At 44.9% G+C, this 21,729-nt stretch overlaps 1 protein-coding gene across 1 annotated transcript in view; it reads right to left on the bottom strand.

The window, feature by feature from the left end:
- The window catches only part of LOC115196628 (netrin-4-like), a 58,199-nt gene that overhangs the window by 31,100 nt on the left and 5,370 nt on the right, over window positions 1–21,729 (bottom strand). Inside the window, exons 3-4 of the mRNA XM_029757474.1 lie at window positions 13,798–14,257; window positions 13,570–13,696 (exon numbers count right to left, since the gene is read on the bottom strand). Coding sequence (XP_029613334.1) covers window positions 13,570–13,696; window positions 13,798–14,186 — 516 coding nt within the window. The 5' untranslated portion in view covers window positions 14,187–14,257. The remainder of the gene's footprint in view (window positions 1–13,569; window positions 13,697–13,797; window positions 14,258–21,729) is intronic.

Genomic DNA, 21,729 nt, shown 5'->3' with positions numbered 1-21,729 from the left:
GGGGGCTTGGGCAAGTTGCTGCAGGTGGTGCTGAGATGTTGGCCGGGGTAGTTGTAGCCAGGTGGAAAGCATGGCCAGCCGTAGAAAAATGTTTATTGAAATTATCGATTATCGTAGATTTATCGGTGGTGACAATGTTTCCTATCCTCAGTGCAGTGGGCAGCTGGGAGGAGGTGCTCTTATTCTCCATGGACTTTACAGTGACCCAAAACATTTTGGAATTAGTGATACAGGATGCAAATTTCTGTTTGAAAAGGCTAGCCTTAGCTTTCCTAACTGACTGAGTATATTGGTTCCTGACTTCCCTGAAAAGTTGCATATCGCAGGGGCTAATGCAGAACGCCACAGGATGTTTTTGTGCTGGTCAAGGGCAGTCTGGGGTGAACCAAGGGCTATATCTGTTCTTAGTTTTACATTTTTTGAATGGGACATGCTTATTTAAGATGGAGAGGAAATTACTTTTAAAGAGAAACCAGGTATCCTCTACTGACGGGATGTGGTCAATATCCTTCCAGGATACCCGGGTCAGGTCGATTAGAAAGGCCTGCTTGCTGAAGTGTTTTAGGGAGCGTTTGGCAGTGATATGGGGTGGTGGTTTGACCGCGGACCCATTACACACGCAGGCAATGAGGCAGTGATCACTAAGATCCTGGTTGGAGACAGCAGAGGGGTATTTAGAGGGCAAGTTGGTCAGGATGATATCTAAGAGGGTGCCCATGGTTACGAATATAGGGTTGTACATGGTATGTTCTTTGATAATTTGTGTGAGATTGAGGACATCTATCTTAGATTTTAGGACGGCCGGGGTGTTAAGCATGTCCCAGTTTAGGTAAACTAACAGTACGAACTCTGAAGATAGATGGGGGGCAATCAATTCACAGCTGGGGGCTGAAGGGGGTCTATAACAAGCGGCAATGTTGAGAGACTTGTTTCTGGAAAGGTGGATTTTTAAAAGTAGAAGCTCAAATTGTTTGGGCACAGACCTGGATAGTATGACAGAACTCTGCAGGCTAACTCCGCCCCCTTTGGCAGTTCTATCTTGTCGGAAAATGTTATAGTTAGGGATGGACATTTCTGGATTTTTGGTGGCCTTCCTAAGCCAGGATTCAGACACGGCTAGGACATCCGGGATGGCGGAGTGTGCTAAAGCAGTGAATAAAACAAACTTAGGGAGGAGGCTTCTAATGTTAACATGCATGAAACCAAGGCTTTTACGGTTATAGAAGTCAACAAATGAGAGCGCCTGGGGAACGGGAGTGGAGCTAGGTGCTGCAGGGCCTGGGTTAACCTCTACATCACCAGAGGAACAGAGGAGGAATAGGATAAGGGTACGGCTAAAGGCTATAAGAACTGGTCGTCTAGTGCGTTCGGAACAGAGAGTAAAAGGAGCAGGTTTCTGGGCACGGTAGAATAGATTCAAGGCATAATGTACAGACAAGGGTGTGGTAGGATGTGAATACAGTGGAGGTAAACCTAGGCATTGAGTGACGATGAGAGAGGTTTTGTCTCTAGAGGCACCATTTAGGCCAGGTGAGGTCACCGAATGAGTGGGGGGGTGGAACAAAAGGGCTAGCTAAGGCATATTGAGCAGGGCTGGAGGCTCTACAGTGAAATAAGACAAAAATCACTAACCAAAACAGCAATGGACAAGGCATATTGACATTAGGGAGAGGCATGCGTAGCCAAGTAAGCTGGAGACACAGCGATTCAGACAGCTAGCGGGCAAGGGCTAGCAGAAGGGCCTTCGGGGGATGTCACGAGGGAAGAGCCTGTTGAGACCCCCTCGGACGGTTACGTTGGCAGACCAGTCGTGATGGATCGGCGGGGCTCCATGTCGGCAGTAAAAGGGTCCAGGCCAATTGGCAAAATAGGTATTGTAGCCCAAGGAATTGGCTGATGGACCTCTTCAGCTAGCCGGGAGATGGGCCTAGCTCGAGGCTAGCTCCAGGCTAACTGGTGCTTGCTTCGGGACAGAGACGTTAGCCAGGAGTAGCCACTCGGATAGCAGCTAGCTAGCTGCGATTATCCGGTGTAAAGGTTCAGAGCTTGCAGTAGGAATCCTGAGATGTGGTAGAGAAAAAGCAGTCCGATATGCTCTGGGTTGATATCGCACTGTGCAGACTGGCAGGAATTGACCGGGCTGAGGCTGGCTGATGTCCAAGTTAACGTTGATGACCGCTAGCAGTGGCTAACTGACTACTAGCAAGCAGCTAGTTAGCTGGCTAGCTTCTGATGGGGGTTCCAGTTCTAAAGTGTAAAAACAAATAGCAGATCCGTACCACATTGGGTGAGGCGGGTTGCAGGAGAGTATGTTCAGTCTGTAGATGGGAATTGAAATAAAATATTATAATAAAAAAGATATACAAAGAAAAAGATATATACATGGGACCGGACGGGACAAGACAACAGACGTCTCTGACTGCTACGGATTGCAGGAAGCTTGGCCACAGTGATGTAGTGGGCCATACGCATCACCCTCTGTAATGCCTTATTGTCAGATGCCAAGCAGTTGCCATGCCAGGCAGTGATGCAACCGGTCAGGATGCTCTCGATGGTGCAGCTGTAGAACTTTGAGGATCGGGGGACCCATGCCAAATCTTTTCAGTCTCCTGAGAGGGAATAGGTTTTGTTGTGCCCTCGTCATGACTGTCTTGGTGTGTTTGGACCATGATAGATTGTTGGTGATGTGGACGCCAAGGAACTGGAAACTCTCGACTCGCTCCACTACAGCCCTGTTGATGTTAATGGGGGCCTGTTCAGCACGCCTTTTCCTGTAGTCCACGATCAGCTCCTTTGTCTTGCTCACATTCCGAGAGAGGTTGTTGTCCTGGCACCACACTGCCAGTTCTCTGACCTCCTCCCTATAGGCTGTCTCATCGTTGTCGGTGATCAGGCCTACCACTCTTGTGTCGTCAGCAAACTTAATGATGGTGTTGGAGTCGTGTTTGGCCATGCAGTCGTGGGTGAACAGGGAGTACAAGAGGAGTAAGTACACACCCCTGAGGGGCCCCAGTGTTGAGGATCAGCGTGGCAGATGTTTTGTTGCATACTCTTACCACCTGGGAGCAGCCCATCAGGAAGTCCAGGATCCAGTTGCAGAGGGAGTTGTTTAGTCCCAGGGTCCTTAGCTTAGTGATGAGCTTTGTGGGCACTATGGTTTTGAACGCTGAGCTGTAGTCAGTCAACAGCATTCTCACATAGGTGTTTATTTTGTCCAGGTGGGAAAGGACAGTGTGGAGTGCGATTGAGATTGTGTCATCTGTGGATCTGTTGGGGCAGTATGCGAATTGGAGTGGGTCTAGGGTATCTGGGAGGATGCTGTTGATGTGAGCCATGACCAGCCTTTCAAGGCACTTCATGGCTACCGACGTAAGTGCTACAAGAAGGTAATCATTTAGGCAGGTTACCTTCACTTCCTTGGGCACAGGGACAATGGTGGTATGCTTGACACATGTAGGTATTACAGACTCAGTCAGGGAGAGGTTGAACATGTCAGTGAAGACACTTGCCAGGTGATTTGTGCATGCGTTGAGTACATGTCCTGGTAATCCATCTGCCCCCACGGCTTGGTGAATGTTGACCTGTTTAAAGGTCTTGCTCACATCGGCTACCGGGAGCGTTATCACAGTCATCCAGAACAGCTGGTGCTCTCATGCATGCTTCAGTGTTGCTTGCCCCAAAGCAAGCATAAAAGGCATTTAGCTCATCTGGTAGGCTCGTGTCACTGGGCAGCTCGCGTCTGGGTTTCCCTTTGTAGTTAGTAATAGTTTTCAAGCTCTGCCACATCCAACAAGAGTCAGAACCGGTGCAGTAGGATTCAATCTTAATCCTGTATTGATGCTTTGCTTGTTTGATTGTTCGTCTAAGGGCATAGCGGGATTTCTTATAGGCGTCCCGATTAATGTCCCGCTCCTTGAAAGCAGCAACTCTAGTCTTTAGCTTGATGTGGATGTTGCCTGTAATCCATGGCTCCTGGTTGGGGTATGTACGTACGGTCACTGTGGGGACGACGTCGTCGATGCACTTATTGATGAAGCCGATGACTGAAGTGGTATACTCCTTAATGCCATTGGATGAATCTCAGAACATATTTCAGTCTGTGCTAACAAAACATTCCTGTAGTGTAGCATCCGCGTCATCTGACCACTTCCGTATTGAGCGAGTCACTGGTACTTCCTGCTTTAATTGCTTGTAAGCAGGAATCAGGAGGATAGAATTATGGTCAGATTTGCCAAATGGAGGGCAGGGGAGAGCTTTGTATGCATCTCTGTTTGTGGAGTAAATGTGGTCTATAGTTTTTTTCCTTCTGGTTGCACATGTGACATGCTGGTAAAATTTTGGTAAAAGTCCCCAGCCACTAGGAGCACTGCTTCTGGGTGAGTATTTTCTTGTTTGCTTATGGCCTTATAGATTTGGTTGAGTGTGGTCTTAGTGCCAGCATCAGTCCGTGGTGGTACAATGCCTGGCAAAAGTATTCATTCTGCTTGGTGTTTTTCCTATTATGTTGCATTACAACCTGTAATTTAAATTGATATTTATTTGAATTTCATGTAATGGACATACACAAAATAGTCCATCTTGGTGAAGTGAAATGGAAAATAAATTTTTAAAAGTGGTGCGTGCATATGTATTCATCCCCTTTGCTATGAAGCCCCTAAGTAAGATCTGGTGCAACCAATTACCTTCAGAAGTCACATAATTAGTTAAATAAAGTCCACGTGTGAAATCTAGGACAGGGACGCTCTCTCTCTCTCCAATCCCTGTTAGTGAGCATTTCTCCTTAGCAAAACAATCCGTCCACCTGACAGGTGTGGCTTATCAAGAAGCTGATTAAACAGCATGATCATTACAGAGGTGCACCTTGTGCTGGGGGCAATAAAAGGACACCCTAAAATGTGCAGTTTTGTCACACAACACAATGCCACGTCTCAAGTTTTGAGGGAGCGTGCAACTGGCATGCTGACTGCAGGAATGTCCACCAGAGCTGTTCCCAGAGATGTTAATGTTAATTTCTCTACCATAAGCATGTAACCACGTCAGCCCTGGACCTCCACATCCGGATTCTTCACCTGCGGGATTGTCTGAGACAAGCCACCCGGACGGCTGGACCTGGCCCCCCAGTGAGTGGGCCTTTGCCCCTGCCCAGTCATGTGAAATCCATAGATTAGGTACTAATGTATTTATTTTAAATGTACCTATTTTCCTTATATAAACTGTAACTCAGTAAAATCATTGAAATTGTAGCATTTTTGTTCAGTATATATATCTCATTATAAAATAATTAGAGGGGGGCATAACCTGACACAGCCCAACACATAGCATAACCTGACACAGCCAAACACATAGCATAACCTGACACTGCCTAATACACAGCATAACCTGACACAGCCTAATACATAGCATAACCTGACACAGCCCAACACATAGCATAACCTGACACAGCCTAATACATAGCATAACCTGACACAGCCCAACACATAGCATAACCTGACACAGCCTAATACATAGCATAACCTGACACAGCCCAACACACAGCATAACCTGACACAGCCCAACACATAGCATAACCTGACACAGCCCAACACATAGCATAACCTGACACAGCTCAACACATAGCATAACCTGACACAGCCTAATACATAGCATAACCTGACACAGCCCAAAACATAGCATAACCTGACACAGCCCAACACACAGCATAACCTGACACAGCCCAACACATAGCATAACCTGACACAGCCTAATACATAGCATAACCTGACACAGCCTAATACACAGCATAACCTGACACAGCCCCACACACAGCATAACCTGACACTGCCTAATACACAGCATAACCTGACACTGCCTAATACACAGCATAACCTGACACATCCTAATACATAGCATAACCTGACACAGCCAAACACATAGCATAACCTGACACAGCCCAACACATAGCATAACCTGACACAGCTCAACACATAGCATAACCTGACACAGCCTAATACACAGCATAACCTGACACTGCCTAATAAACAGCATAACCTGACACTGCCTAATACACAGCATAACCTGACACAGCCTAATACACAGCATAACCTGACACTGCCTAATACACAGCATAACCTGACACATCCTAATACATAGCATAACCTGACACAGCCCAACACATAGCATAACCTGACACAGCCTAATACATAGCATAACCTGGCACAGCCTAATACACAGCATAACCTGACACTGCCTAATACACAGCATAACCTGACACAGCCTAATACATAGCATAACCTGACACAGCCCAACACATAGCATAACCTGACACAGCCTAATACACAGCATAACCTGACACAGCCCAACACATAGCATAACCTGACACTGCCTAATACATAGCATAACCTGACACAGCCTAATACATAGCATAACCTGACACAGCCTAATACATAGCATAACCTGACAACGCCCAACACATAGCATAACCTGACACAGCCTAATACGCAGCATAACCTGACACAGCCTAATACATAGCATAACCTGACACAGCCCAACACATAGCATAACCTGACACAGCCTAATACACAGCATAACCTGACACAGCCCAACACATAGCATAACCTGACACAGCCTAATACATAGCATAACCTGACACAGCCTAATACACAGCATAACCTGACACTGCCTAATACACAGCATAACCTGACACTGCCTAATACACAGCATAACCTGACACTGCCTAATACACAGCATAACCTGACACAGCCTAATACATAGCATAACCTGACACTGCCTAATATATAGCATAACCTGACACTGCCTAATACACCGCATAACCTGACACAGCCTAATAGACAGCATAACCTAACACTGCCTAATACACAGCATAACCTGACACTGCCTAATACACAGCATAACCTGACACAGCCTAATACACAGCATAACCTGACACTGCCTAATACACAGCATAACCTGACACATCCTAATACATAGCATAACCTGACACAGCCCAACACATAGCATAACCTGACACAGCCTAATACATAGCATAACCTGACACTGCCTAATACACAGCATAACCTGACACTGCCTAATACACAGCATAACCTGACACAGCCTAATACATAGCATAACCTGACACAGCCCAACACATAGCATAACCTGACACAGCCTAATACACAGCATAACCTGACACAGCCCAACACATAGCATAACCTGACACTGCCTAATACATAGCATAACCTGACACAGCCTAATACATAGCATAACCTGACACAGCCTAATACATAGCATAACCTGACAACGCCCAACACATAGCATAACCTGACACAGCCTAATACATAGCATAACCTGACACTGCCTAATACACAGCATAACCTGACACTGCCTAATACACAGCATAACCTGACACAGCCTAATACATAGCATAACCTGACACAGCCCAACACATAGCATAACCTGACACAGCCTAATACACAGCATAACCTGACACAGCCCAACACATAGCATAACCTGACACAGCCTAATACATAGCATAACCTGACACAGCCTAATACACAGCATAACCTGACACTGCCTAATACACAGCATAACCTGACACTGCCTAATACATAGCATAACCTGACACAGCCCAACACATAGCATAACCTGACACAGCCTAATACACAGCATAACCTGACACAGCCTAATACATAGCATAACCTGACACAGCCCAACACATAGCATAACCTGACACAGCCTAATACACAGCATAACCTGACACAGCCCAACACATAGCATAACCTGACACTGCCTAATACATAGCATAACCTGACAGAGCCTAATACATAGCATAACCTGACACAGCCTAATACATAGCATAACCTGACAACGCCCAACACATAGCATAACCTGACACAGCCTAATACATAGCATAACCTGACACAGCCTAATACACAGCATAACCTGACACAGCCCAACACATAGCATAACCTGACACTGCCTAATACATAGCATAACCTGACAGAGCCTAATACATAGCATAACCTGACACAGCCTAATCCATAGCATAACCTGACAACGCCCAACACATAGCATAACCTGACACAGCCTAATACATAGCATAACCTGACACTGCCTAATACACAGCATAACCTGACACTGCCTAATACACAGCATAACCTGACACAGCCTAATACATAGCATAACCTGACACAGCCCAACACATAGCATAACCTGACACAGCCTAATACACAGCATAACCTGACACAGCCCAACACATAGCATAACCTGACACAGCCTAATACATAGCATAACCTGACACAGCCTAATACATAGCATAACCTGACACTGCCTAATACATAGCATGACCGACACAGCCCAACACATAGCATAACCTGACACAGCCTACTACACAGCATAACCTGACACAGCCTAATACACAGCATAACCTGACACTGCCTAATACACAGCATAACCTGACACTGCCTAATACACAGCATAACCTGACACTGCCTAATACACAGCATAACCTGACACATCCTAATACACAGCATAACCTAACACAGCCCAACACACAGCAGATACACTACAATTATGATGAGTTCAGTTAAACCCTTTTCATTTTCATGACATTTAAACGTCTCCCATCCTAACTTGGTCCAGAGCCCTATTGGAACGCTGCAAAATACATTCCTCTGTCTCTCTCTCTCTCCTCTCTCTCTACCACCTCTCTGTCTCTACCATCTCTCCTCTCTCTCTCCTCTCTCTCTACCACCTCTCTCTCTCCTCTCTCTCTACCACCTCTCTCTCCTCTCTCTCTCCTCTCTCTCTACCACCTCTCTCTCTCTACCACCTCTCTCTCTCTCCTCTCTCTCTACCACCTCTCTCTCTCTCTCCTCTCTCTCTACCATCTCTCTCTCTCTACCTTTCTCTCTCCCCTCTCTCTCCACCTTTCTCCCGCTCTCTTTTTCTCTTATCATCTCATCTATTTGAGTCCCACAATCAGGCCAACGTGATTTAGGGCTTCCAACCCCTTTTAAACATTGTGTGTTTGAGCTACAGACTTTTGTGAAATTAACGTCCGCTGAGCTAGAGCGGTGTTTGTGAGACAAAGGCGGATCGTGAAAACGGTTCTTCTCATAGAAAGTAATGTAAAGTCTGAATGGTTTGAGCTACAAACTATTATGACCCCATGAATGTGCACATGTAATCTGTTTTGCTCTATGACACTCACAGGCCCACACTAAATCCCAGGACATAGTGTCTATACAGTGAGGGAAAAAAGTATTTGATCCCCTGCTGATTTTGTACGTTTTGCCCACTGACAAAGAAATGATCAGTCTATAATTTTAATGGTAGGTTTATTTGAACAGTGAGAGACAGAATAACAACAAAAAAATCCAGAAAAACGCATGTCAAAAATGTTATAAATTGATTTGCAGTTTAATGAGGGAAATAAGTATTTGACCCCCTCTCAATCAGAAAGATTTCTGGCTCCCAGGTGTCTTTTATACAGGTAACGAGCTGAGATTAGGAGCACACTCTTAAAGGGAGTGCTCCTAACCGCAGCTTGTTACCTGTAAAAAAGACACCTGTCCACAGAAGCAATCAATCAATCAGATTCCAAACTCTCCACCATGGCCAAGACCAAAGAGCTCTCCAAGGATGTCAGGGACAAGATTGTAGACCTACACAAGGCTGGATTGGGCTACAGGACCATCGCCAAGCAGCTTGGTGAGAAGGTGACAACAGATGGTGCAATTATTCGCAAATGGAAGAAACACAAAAGAACTGTCAATCTCCCTCGGCCTGGGGCTCCATGCAAGATCTCAACTCCTGGAGTTGCAATGATCATGAAAACGGTGAGGAATCAGCCCAGAACTACACGGGAGGATCGTGTCAATGATCTCAAGGCTGCTGAGACCATAGTCATCAAGAAAACAATTGGTAACACACTACGCCATGAAGGACTGAAATCCTGCAGCGCCCGCAAGGTCCCCCTGCTCTAGAAAGCACATATACATGCCCGTCTGAAGTTTGCCAATGAACATCTGAATGATTCAGAGGACAACTGGGTGAAAGTGTTGTGGTCAGATGAGACCAAAATGGAGCTCTTTGGCATCAACTCAACTCACCGTGTTTGGAGGAGGAGGAATGCTGCCTATGACCCCAAGAACACCATGCCCACCTTCAAACATGCAGGTGGAAACATTATGCTTTGGGGTTGTTTTTCTGCTAAGGGGACAGGACAACTTCACCGCATCAAAGGGACGATGGATGGGGCCATGTACCGTCAAATCTTGGGTGAGAACCTCCTTCCCTCAGCCAGGGCATTGAAAATGGGTCGTGGATGGGTATTCCAGCATGACAATGACCCAAAACACACAGCCAAGGCAACAAAGGAGTGGCTCAAGAAGAAGCACATTAAGGTCCTGGAGTGGCCTAGCCAGTCTCCAGACCTTAATCCCATAGAAAATCTGTGGAGGGAGCTGAAGGTTCGAGTTGCCAAATGTCAGCCTCGAAACCTTAATGACTTGGAGAAGATCTGCAAAGAGGAGTGGGACAAAATCCCTCCTGAGATGTGCAGAAACCTGGTGGCCAACTACAAGAAACGTCTGACCTCTGTGATTGCCAACAAGGGGTTTGCCACCAAGTACTAAGTCATATTTTGCAGAGGGGTCAAATACTTATTTCCCTCATTAAAATGCAAATCAATTTATAACATTTTTGACATGCGTTTTTCTGGATTTTTTTGTTCTTATTCTGTCTCTCACTGCTCAAATAAACTTACCATTAAAATTATAGACTGATCATTTCTTTGTCAGTGGGCAAACGTACAAAATCAGCAGGGGATCAAATACTTTTTTCCCTCACTTTAATACTGTAAGGGGTTATTCAACAGAACAACATAGTAAATCCCAGGTCATAGTGTCTATAATACTGTACGAGGTTCTTCAACAGAACAACATAGTAAATCCCAGGTCATAGTGTCTATAATACTGTACGAGGTTCTTCAACAGAACAACATAGTAAATCCCAGGTCATAGTGTCTATAATACTGTACGAGGTTCTTCAACAGAACAACATAGTAAATCCCAGGACATAGTGTCTATAATACTGTAAGGGGTTATTCTACATAGATCATAGTAAATCCCAGGACATAGTGTCTATAATACTGTAAGGGATTATTCTACATAGACCATAGTAAATCCCAGGACATAGTGTCTATAATACTGTACGAGATTCTTCAACAGAACAACATAGTAAATCCCAGGACATAGTGTCTATAATACTGTAAGGGGTTATTCTACATAGATCATAGTAAATCCCAGGACATAGTGTCTATAATACTGTAAGGGGTTATTCTACATAGAAGATCATAGGAAACCCCAGGACATAGTGTCTATAATACTGTAAGGGGTTATTCTACATAGACCATAGGAAATCCCAGGACATAGTGTCTATAATACTGTAAGGGGTTATTCTACATAGAAGATCATAGGAAATCCCAGGACATAGTGTCTATAATACTGTAAGGGATTCTTCTACATAGACCATAGTAAATCCCAGGTCATAGTGTCTATAATACTGTAAGGGGTTATTCTACATAGACTATAGTAAATCCCAGGATATAGTGTCTATAATACTGTAAGGGGTTATTCTACATAGACCATAGTAAATCCCAGGTCATAGTGTCTATAATACTGTAAGGGATTCTTCTACATAGACCATAGTAAATCCCAGGATATAGTGTCTATAATACTGTAAGGGGTTATTCTACATAGACCATAGTAAATCCCAGGACATAGTGTCTATAATATTGTAAGGGGTTATTCTACATAGATCATAGTAAATCCCAGGTCATAGTGTCTATAATATTGTAAGGGGTTATTCTACATAGATCATAGTAAATCCCAGGACATAGTGTCTATAATATTGTAAGGGGTTATTCTACATAGACCATAGTAAATCCCAGGACATAGTGTCTATAATACTGTAAGGGGTCCTTCTACATAGACCATAGTAAATCCCAGGACATAGTGTCTATAATACTGTAAGGGGTTATTCTACATAGATCATAGTAAATCCCAGGACATAGTGTCTATAATACTGTAAGGGGTTATTCTACATAGATCATAGTAAATCCCAGGACATAGTGTCTATAATACTGTAAGGGGTTATTCTACATAGACCATAGTAAATCCCAGGACATAGTGTCTATAATACTGTAAGGGGTTATTCTACATAGACCATAGTAAATCCCAGGACATAGTGTCTATAATACTGTAAGGGGTCCTTCTACATAGACCATAGTAAATCCCAGGACATAGTGTCTATAATACTGTAAGGGGTTATTCTACATAGATCATAGTAAATCCCAGGACATAGTGTCTATAATACTGTAAGGGGTTCTTCTACATAGACCATAGTAAATCCCAGGTCATAGTGTCTATAATACTGTAATAAGCTCACAAAATTGCTGTCACAAACTCCACACAGTTGTCACTGACTAGTTGGATATTCATTTCCCACTGAGCAAATCATTTCTGTACTTATTACAGCATTCATATACATTCATTTTGATCAGGTTTTTCTTGGCAGACCTTTTTCTATTATTGACATTTGTTAATAAAACTCATGAATACAACTGTTTATGTCAAATAGTTCTGTGTTCTACTTGTAGCCCTGGCTGCACTGAAAATATAATGGTAAAACACTTAATTGTGAGGCAAAATATAACAGCTGGACATGCAGATACATTGACGTAGTGAAAAAAAAAGCAGATTGTTTTTGCTGGGAGTCCCTAGGACTGATGAGGAGTGAAAATCATGATGCTCATGAATAAACTGCCTGTCGCTCTCTGGCTCAAACTTTCCTCTGTCCGATGATACGGCACGTCTAAAAAGGCCTCAGGGAGCAACATCAGAGGAATAAGGTGAACATTGATATTCTATTGATGCATGGATGTCGTCATAGGCTTTGTGCAACTGAGAAATGCGATCTGAAAAACCTCAGTTTAGATCTGTTTACTTTAAACACACAGCTTAGTCTGTTTGTTCAACGCTTGTCCCACACCCACACACACACCCACACCCACACACACACACCCACACACACACACACACACCCACACACACACACACACACACACACACACACACACACACACACACACACACACACACACACACACACACACACACACACACACACACACACACACACACACACAGCAATGATGTATTTGAGCACCACAGCAAACAGTTAGATACCATAGATGTTATGATTTCCGCTGTGAAGTGTTGAGATTGTTTGACAGGTTGTTTCGAACGGGCCACTTTGAAATCTGTCTCAGCTCTGTTCTATTCAACCCCCTGTGTCCTGTCCTCCAACTTCCCTGCAACCACAACGTCCAGCTGGGTGTTGCCTTCACCTGTGTCCAAAGGTTGCGTGTCTGGGCTCTCAACAATCTTAGTAGCCACAAGGAACTTAAGCTAAGCTTGAAAGGAGGCGTTAGACACTCAGAAGTGGTATAGGTCTCTGCCTTACGTGTCAGCAGGTATGAAGAGGATAGGTAAGTGTGCAATCAGAGACCCCACAATACACAACTCTAACCTCTCCTCGGGTACATGGGAACGCTCCTGAGTATTTGGAGGTGCAGGCCGCCCCGCTCTCTCCTTCCTCCTTCACACGAGCCTCCTCTGCCAGGCCGAAGGTGTCCTCACAGTCCCTCGCAAAGTACCTGGGTAGAAAACAATACATCCATCGTTAAGATGTGTATTTGACCCCAGAGGTTAATACATCAATTAAAACAGTCATTTCCAAAGTGGTCCTCGACGGTACCTGAGGGTCTTCCAGGTCTTCCCGTGGTCCTGAGAACGCTCCAGCAACATGGCGGCGGGCCGGGGGGAGCGGAACACCAGGATCAGATGCGTCAAGTAGAACTCTGTCTCCAGGTTTAGTTGGAGGGTTTCTGTCTCCGCCCCCTCGGCAGACTGCCACCAGGTATCTGGGTATCGGAATGAGGAATCGGTCATGGCAGAGGCCAGGTGAGCCTGGTGGGGGAGAGCTGCATTGCACTTGCTGCATTTGGGTGTTGCTGGACAGGAAGTGTCTCCGTGGAAGGAAGGGGTAGAACTAAACATCTGCTGGTAGGAGCAGTAGGGCTCAGTGGAGTTGGATCCACACACAGACTGGGTGAGTAGACCTCGGCCCAAGGCGAGGTTCCCCATGGCAGGGTTACAGGCCCGACCAGCACAGCGGCTCTGGGTCTCTGAGACTGGAAGGGAAGAGCTGGAAGGACCTGGGGAGAGAGAGAGAGAGAGAGAGAGAATATATTTTGGGGGATAAATGTATTTGTTATTAACACAAAATTCACTGTTCCAATTTAAATTAATCTTCACAGATTGTGATACCAGCCTGATTAGCCAAAACAATACCCAATATTACATTGCCATTTTAAAATGATCTATTGGACAGACATTAAAAGTTTTTTAGATGGGAGAGATGCAAGATAGCCAACAAACATTTCAAAAGCAACATCCTCAATGCCTGCATCCGCACTTGGACAGACTCGCGCTAAAGTTTGCGAGTACCATCTCAATCCAAGCCCGCGGAAGGATGAGAAAAATAAACTTTACTCCTTTACTTACCAGCCAAAAGAAGCGGAGACGCACAAAGAGCAATCACGACAAGTAAAGTCCACCGTCTCATCTTGAACATCCTTGAAGACTGTTCTAGAACATACTGAGACAGCCAGGTAGCCCAGCTGCTTCTTGTGTGAACAGTTGAGAGAGAACAGCGATGAAGGTCTGTTTTTATAGCGGCAACAAGTGAAGGCACGTTTCCTCAAGACGATTGACTTTAGCCAAGTGAGCTGTCTCTGAAGCGGCACGACGCTTCCAATATTAACAAACCGAAGCGATAATTAGGCCTATAGAAGAATAAAACACTCACTATCGATGGGATGTCGATCATAAACGATGTCTGCTACCTATCGAATATCAATGAGTTATAAATAAGTCATCACTGTGCATTAATCAAGGCTACAGGTACGCGTCACCGTCTTCAGGCTTGTTATAGTGTCCAATATCGTTGGTAAAAGGTTGAGCATTCCCGAGTACTCAAATACATCATCAACGTTTGAAAAATAAAATATACATATGGAAAGGTTGAAAGCCTAGGCATTTAATAGTCTTTCCCAACAACTGTATGTTTCTTTCCCAAATGCCAACCTTATCCCCTCCCTCAGCCATCTAAATATGGTTACACCTCAAATGGCAGCCTATTCTCTCTTGTCAAAAGTATAGCGCACTATAGGGAATAGGGTGTCATTTGGGAATTCATCTACTTTAACCCCTTGACTTGTTCCACATTTTGTTACGTTACAAACTTATTCTAAAATTGATTAAATTCTTATTTTCCTTCATCAATCTACACACAATACCCCATAATGACAAAGCATTTTTTTTGCTAATTTATTAAAATTAAAATATGAAATATGACATATACATAAGTATTCAGACCCTTTACTCAGTACCTTGTTGAAGCACCTTTAGCAGCAATTACAGTCTTGAGTCTTTTGGGGTATGACGCCACAAGCTTGGCACACCTGTATTTGGGGAGTTTCTCCCAATATTCTCAGCAGATCCTCTCAAACTCTGTCAGGTTGGATGGGGAGCGTCGCTGCACAGCTATTTTCAGGTCTCTCCAGAGATGTTCGATCAGGTTCAAGTCCGGGCTCTGGCTGAGCAACTCAAGGACATTCAGAGACTTGTCCCGAAGCCACTCCTGTGTTGTCTTGGCTGTGAGCTTAGGGTTGTTGTCCTGTTGGAAGGTGAACCTTCACCCCAGTCTGAGGTCCTGAGCACTCTCCAGCAGGTTTTCATCAAGGATTTCTCTGTACTTTGCTCCGTTCATCTTTCTCTTGATCCTGACTAGCCTCCCAGTCCCTGCCGCTGAAAAACATCCCCACAGCATGATGCTGCCACCACCATGCTTCACCTTAGGGATGGTGCCAGGTTTCCTCCAGACGTGACACTTGGCATACAGGCCAAAGAGTTCGATCTTGGTTTCATCAGATCAGAGAATCTTGTTTCTCATGCTCTGAGAGTCTTTGGGGGCCTTTTGGCACTCCAAGCGGGCTGTCATGTGCTTTTTACTGAGTAGTGGCTTCCGTCTGTCCACTCTACCATAAAGGCTTGATTAGTGGAGTGCTGCAGAGATGGTTGTACTTCTGATAGTTTCTCCCATCTCCACACAGGAACTCTAGAGCTCTGTCAGAGTGACCAGCGGTCACCTCCCTGACCAAGGCCCTTTTCCCGATTGCTCAGTTTGGCCGGGAGGCCAGCTCTAGGAAGAGTCTTGGTGGTTACAAACTTCTTTCATTTAAGAATGATGGAGGCCACTGTGTTCTTGGGGACCTTCAATGCTGCAGACATTTTTTGCTACCCTTCCCCCCAGATCGGTGCCTCGACACAATCCTGTCTCGGATCTCTACGGTCAATTCCTTTGACCTCATGGCTTGGTTTTTGCTCTGACATGCACTGTCAACTGTGGGACCTTATATAGACAGGTGTGTGCCTTTACAAAGCATGTCCAATCAATTGAATTTACCACAGGTGGACTCCAATCTAATTGAAGAAACATCTTAAGGATGATCAATGGAAACAGGATGCAGCTGAGCTCAATTTCGAGTCTCATAGCAAAGGGTCTGAATACTTCTGTAAATAAGGTAATTCAGCTTTTTATTTTGAATAAATTTGCAATTATTTGGAAAAATCTGTTTTCGCTTTGTCATTATGGGGTATTGTGTATAGATTGCTGAGGAAAAAGTTTTATTTAATCCCTTTTAGAATATGTCTGTAATGAGTTTTACCAAATAAATGCTCTTAGTTTGGGCTCCCGAGTGGCGCAGTGGTCTAAGGCACTGCATCACAGTGCTAGAGGTGTCACTACAGACCTGGGTTCGATCCCATGCTGTATCACAACTGGCTGTGATCGGGAGTCCCCTAGGGCGGCGCACAATTGGCCCAGTGTTGCCTGGGTTAGGGAAGGGTTTAGCCGGGGGAGCTTTACTTTGCTCAACGTGCTCTAGCGACTTCTTGTGGCGGGCCGGGTGCCTGCAGGCTGACCTCAGTCGTCAGTTGGACAGTGTTTCCTCTGGCTTCAGGGTTAAGCGGGTGGATTTTAAATAGTGCGGCTTGGCGGGTCATGTTTCGAAGGACGCAATACTCGACCTTCGCCTCCCGAGTGTCACGTCCTGACTGGTAAAAGGGGTTAGTTGTTATTGTAGTTTGGTCAGGGCGTGGCAGGGGGTGTGTGTTTTGGGTTTTTTGATTTATGTTCTATATTTTCTATTTCTATGTTTATTCTAGTTTTCTATTTCTATGTTGTGTTTTTCAATGACCTCCAATTAGAGGCAGCTGGTTGTCGTTGTCTCTAATTGGAGGCCATATTTAAGTGTGTTCGTTTTTCACTTGTGTTGGTGGGTGGTTGTTTCCAGTATAGTCTGTGCACCTTAGTGGACTGTTTTCGTCGTTTGTTTTGTTTAAGTATTTTTCCTTTAATAAATAAGAAGATGAGCACTTTACCCGCTGCATTTTCGTCCACTCCTTATGACGAGCGTGACACCGAGGCTGTTGGGAAGTTGCAGCGATGAGACAATATCGAAATTGGGGAGAAAAAGGGGGTAAAATATTATATATATATATATATATATATATATAATACACAAAGAATAAGGCTGTAATGTAACAAAATGTGGAATAAGTAAAAGGGTCTGAATACTTTCCGAAGGCTCTGTAGACTGACCAGGTGAATCCAGGTGAATATATGTATATCTGGGTCTTTCCCTCTCTGCATCCCTCCCTCAGCCTTTAAAACATCACTGAGTAGATTGTTTCAGAGGTAGGTATTAGAGCAGACTATTTATTGTGTCATTGTGAAGATGTTTAAATGAAAGTAATAAATTGTTGATAAGATGTTTTAATGTATTATTCAATGTGAATATTAATACTGTATTATTTTCCCTTGTCAAAATACTCCTACAAGTGGCGCCGGAGAAGAAGGCAGGCGTTTTACGTGCCCCCAACTGACTGTGTTTTTTGTTTGTTTATTTGCGTTGTTTGTAACTTATTTTTTTACTTATTTTGTACAAAAAGTTGCCGCTACCGTCTCTTATGACTGAAAATATCTTCTGGACATCAGGACTGCGATTACTCACAACGACTGTAACGCCCTGGCCATAGAGAGGGTTTTTTGTTCTCTATTTTTGGTTAGGCCAGGGTGTGACATGGGTGGGCGTTCTAGGTTTCTTTTTCTATGTTGGTGGTTTTCTTTGTTTCGGCCGTGTATGGCTCTCAATCAGGAACAGGTGTAGATCGTTGTTGCTGATTGAGAGTCATACATAGGCAGCCTGTTTTTCCTTTGGGGTTTGTGGGTGAATGCTTTCTGTTTAGTTGTAAGTACCTGACGGAACTGTCGGCTGTCATTTTTGTTTAATTTGTAAAGTGTTAATTTTTGCATTAAATTTCAAGATGAACACATCCTCCGCTGCACCTTGGTCTCATTCTGACGACGGCCGTTACAACGACGACACTATCAACATACAGCTGGCTGGTTATACGCTGCACCGTCAGGATAGAACAGCGGCGTCTGGGAAGACAAGGGGCGGCCGACTATGTCTTTTTGTAAATGGTGCACGATATCTAAGGAAGTCTTGAGCTATTGCTCGCCTGAGGTAGAGTATCTCATGATACGCTGTAGACCAACTATCTACCTAGAGAGTTTTCATCTGTATTTTTCGTAGCTGTCTACCTTCCACCACAGTCAGAGGCCGGCACTAAGACAGCATTGAATGAGCTGTATTCCGCCATAAGCAAACAAGAAAATGCTCACCCAGATGCGGCGCTCCTAGTAGCCGGGGACTTTAATGCAGGGAAATTTCTATCAGCATGTTAAATGTGCAACCAGAGGAAAGAAAACTCCACACACAGAGACGCATACAAAGCTCCCCTCGCCCTCCATTTAGCAAATCTGACCATAATTATATCCTCCTGATTCCTGCTTACGAGCAAAAATGAAAGCAGGAAGTACCAGTGACTAGATCAATAAAAAAGTGGTCAGATGAAGCAGATGCTACGCTACAGGACTGTTTTGCTAGCACAGACTGGAATATGTTCCGGGATTTCTCCGATGACATTGAGGAGTACACCACATCAGTTATTGGCTTCATCAATAAGTGCATCGATGACGTCGTCACCACAGTGACATACATACATACTCCAACCAGAAGCCATGGATTACAGGCAACATCCGCATCGAGCTAAAGGCTAGAGCTGTCGCTTTCAAGGAGCGAGACTCTAACCCGGATGCTTATAAGAAATCCCGCTATGCCCTCAGACGAACCATCAAACAGGCAAAGCGTCAATACAGGATTAAGATCGAATCTTACTACACCGGCTCTGACGCTTGTCGTCTGTGGCAGGGCTTGCAAACCATTACGGACTACAAATCGAAGCACAGCTGAGAGCTGCCCAGTGACACGAGCCTACCAGACGAGCTAAACTACTTCTATGCTAGCTTCGAGGCAAATAACACTGAAACATGCATGAAAGCACCAGCTGTTCTGGAAAACTGTGTGATCACGATCGCTGCAGCTGATGTGAGTAAGACCTTTAAACAGGTCAACATTCACAAGGCCGCAGGGCCAGACGGATTACCAGGACATGTACTGCAAGCATGCGCTGACCAACTGGCAACTGGCAACTGGCACTGACATTTTCAACCTCTCCCTGTCCAAGTCTGTAATACTACATTTTTTTAAGCAGACCACCATAGTGGCTGTGCCCAAGAACACTAAGGTAACCTGCCTAAATGACTACCGACCCGTAACACTCACATCTGTAGCCATGAACTGCTTTGAAAGGCTGGTTATGGCTCACATCAACACCATTATCCCAGAAACCCTAGACCAACTCCAATTTGCATACTGCCCCAACAGATCCACAGATGATGCAATCTCTATTGCACCCCACACTGCCCTTTCCCACCTGGAGAAAAGGAACACCTATGTGAGAATGCCATTCATTGACTACAGCTCAGTGTTCAACACCATATTGCCTTCAAAGCTCATCAATAAGCTAAGGACCCTGGGACTAAACATCTCCCTGTGCAACTGGATCCTGGACTTCCTGACGGGCCGCCCCCAGGTGGTAAGGGTAGGTAAAAACACATCCGCCATGCTGATCTTCAACACGGGGCCCCTCAGGGGTGCATGCTCAGTCCCCTCCTCTACTCCCTGTTCACTCATGAGTGCACGACCAGGCATGACTTCAACACCATCATTAAGTTTGCCAATGACACAACAGTGGTAGGCCTGATCACCGACAATGAGGAGACAGCCTATATGGAGGAGGTCAGAGACCTGGCGTGTGGTGCCAGGACAACAACCTCTCCCTCAACGTGATCAAGACAAAGGAGATGATTGTGGACTACAGGAAAAATAGGACCGAGCACGCTCCCATTCTCATCAACGGGGCTGCAGAGGAGCAGGTTGAGAGCTTCAAGTTCCTTGGTGTCCACATCACCAACAAACTAACATGGTCCAAGCACACCAAGGCAGTCATGAAGAGGGCACGACAAAACCTATTCCCCCTCCGGAGACTGAAAAGATTTGGCATGGGTCCTCAGATCCTCAAAAGGTTCTATAGCTGCACCATCGAGAGCATCCTGACTGGTTGCATCACAGCCTGGTATGGCAACTGCTCGGCCTCTGACCGCCAGGCACTACAAAGGGTAGTGCAAACGGCCCAGTACATCACTGGGGCCAAGCTTCCTGCCATCCGGGACCTCTGTACCAGGCGGTGTCAGAGGAAGGCCCTACAAATTGTCAAAGACCCCAGCCACCCTAGTCATAGACTGTTTGTTCTCTCTGCTACCTCACGGGAAGTGGTACCGGAGCGCCAAGTCTAGGTCCAAGAGGCTTCTAAACAGCTTCTACCCCCATAAGACTCCTGAACACCTAACCAAATGGCTACCCAGACTATTTCCGTTGCCCCTCCCCTCTTTTACACTGCTCATACTCTCTGTTGTTATTATCTATGCATAGTCACTTTAATAACTCTATCTTTATGTACATATTACCTCAAATAACCGGTGCCCCCGCACATTGATTCTGTAACAGTACCCCCTGTATATAGTCTCGCCATTGTTATTTTACTGCTGCTCTTTAATTACTTGTTACTTTTATTTCTTATTCTTATCTGTTTTTTTAACTGAATTGTTTGTTAGGGGCTCGTAAGTAACTATTTCAATGTAAGGTCTACACCCGTTGTATTCGGCGCATGTGACTAATAGAATTTGATTTGAAGTCTTTGTTTTTAAAAGCAAGTTTTCAGTTTGTGAACCTCCAAAAACCACAGAGTGGCGGCGGTCCAAACAGTTAAAAGACACACCCTCGTCCACTTACCCTCGCCTTATGCCCTTGGGGGAATCCCCGTCGCCATCTTGGAGAGTGGTCCAAATGATTAGCCAAGCAAGAGAAGTTTGCAACGTAAGCCCCTCAGCCCTAGTTTTTAGTCGGCTTTGCGAGTGTACAATTATGTTCACTCCGGGCCTGAAACTCCCCATAATTCAATTTGCGACGATTGTACATCCGCTAAGAAAAGTCAGCGAAAACATTAAAACAAACTCAATGGAGAAGTCAACATACAAGTGTAAGCAAAAACAAATGCAAATAAGTTAGACATTTTGCTGCTACGTAAAAAGTCAATA

This window comes from Salmo trutta, chromosome 7 (genome assembly GCF_901001165.1).
Source record: "Salmo trutta chromosome 7, fSalTru1.1, whole genome shotgun sequence".
Taxonomy (NCBI): domain Eukaryota; kingdom Metazoa; phylum Chordata; class Actinopteri; order Salmoniformes; family Salmonidae; genus Salmo; species Salmo trutta.
This window is presented reverse-complemented; position numbering and strand designations above follow the sequence as displayed.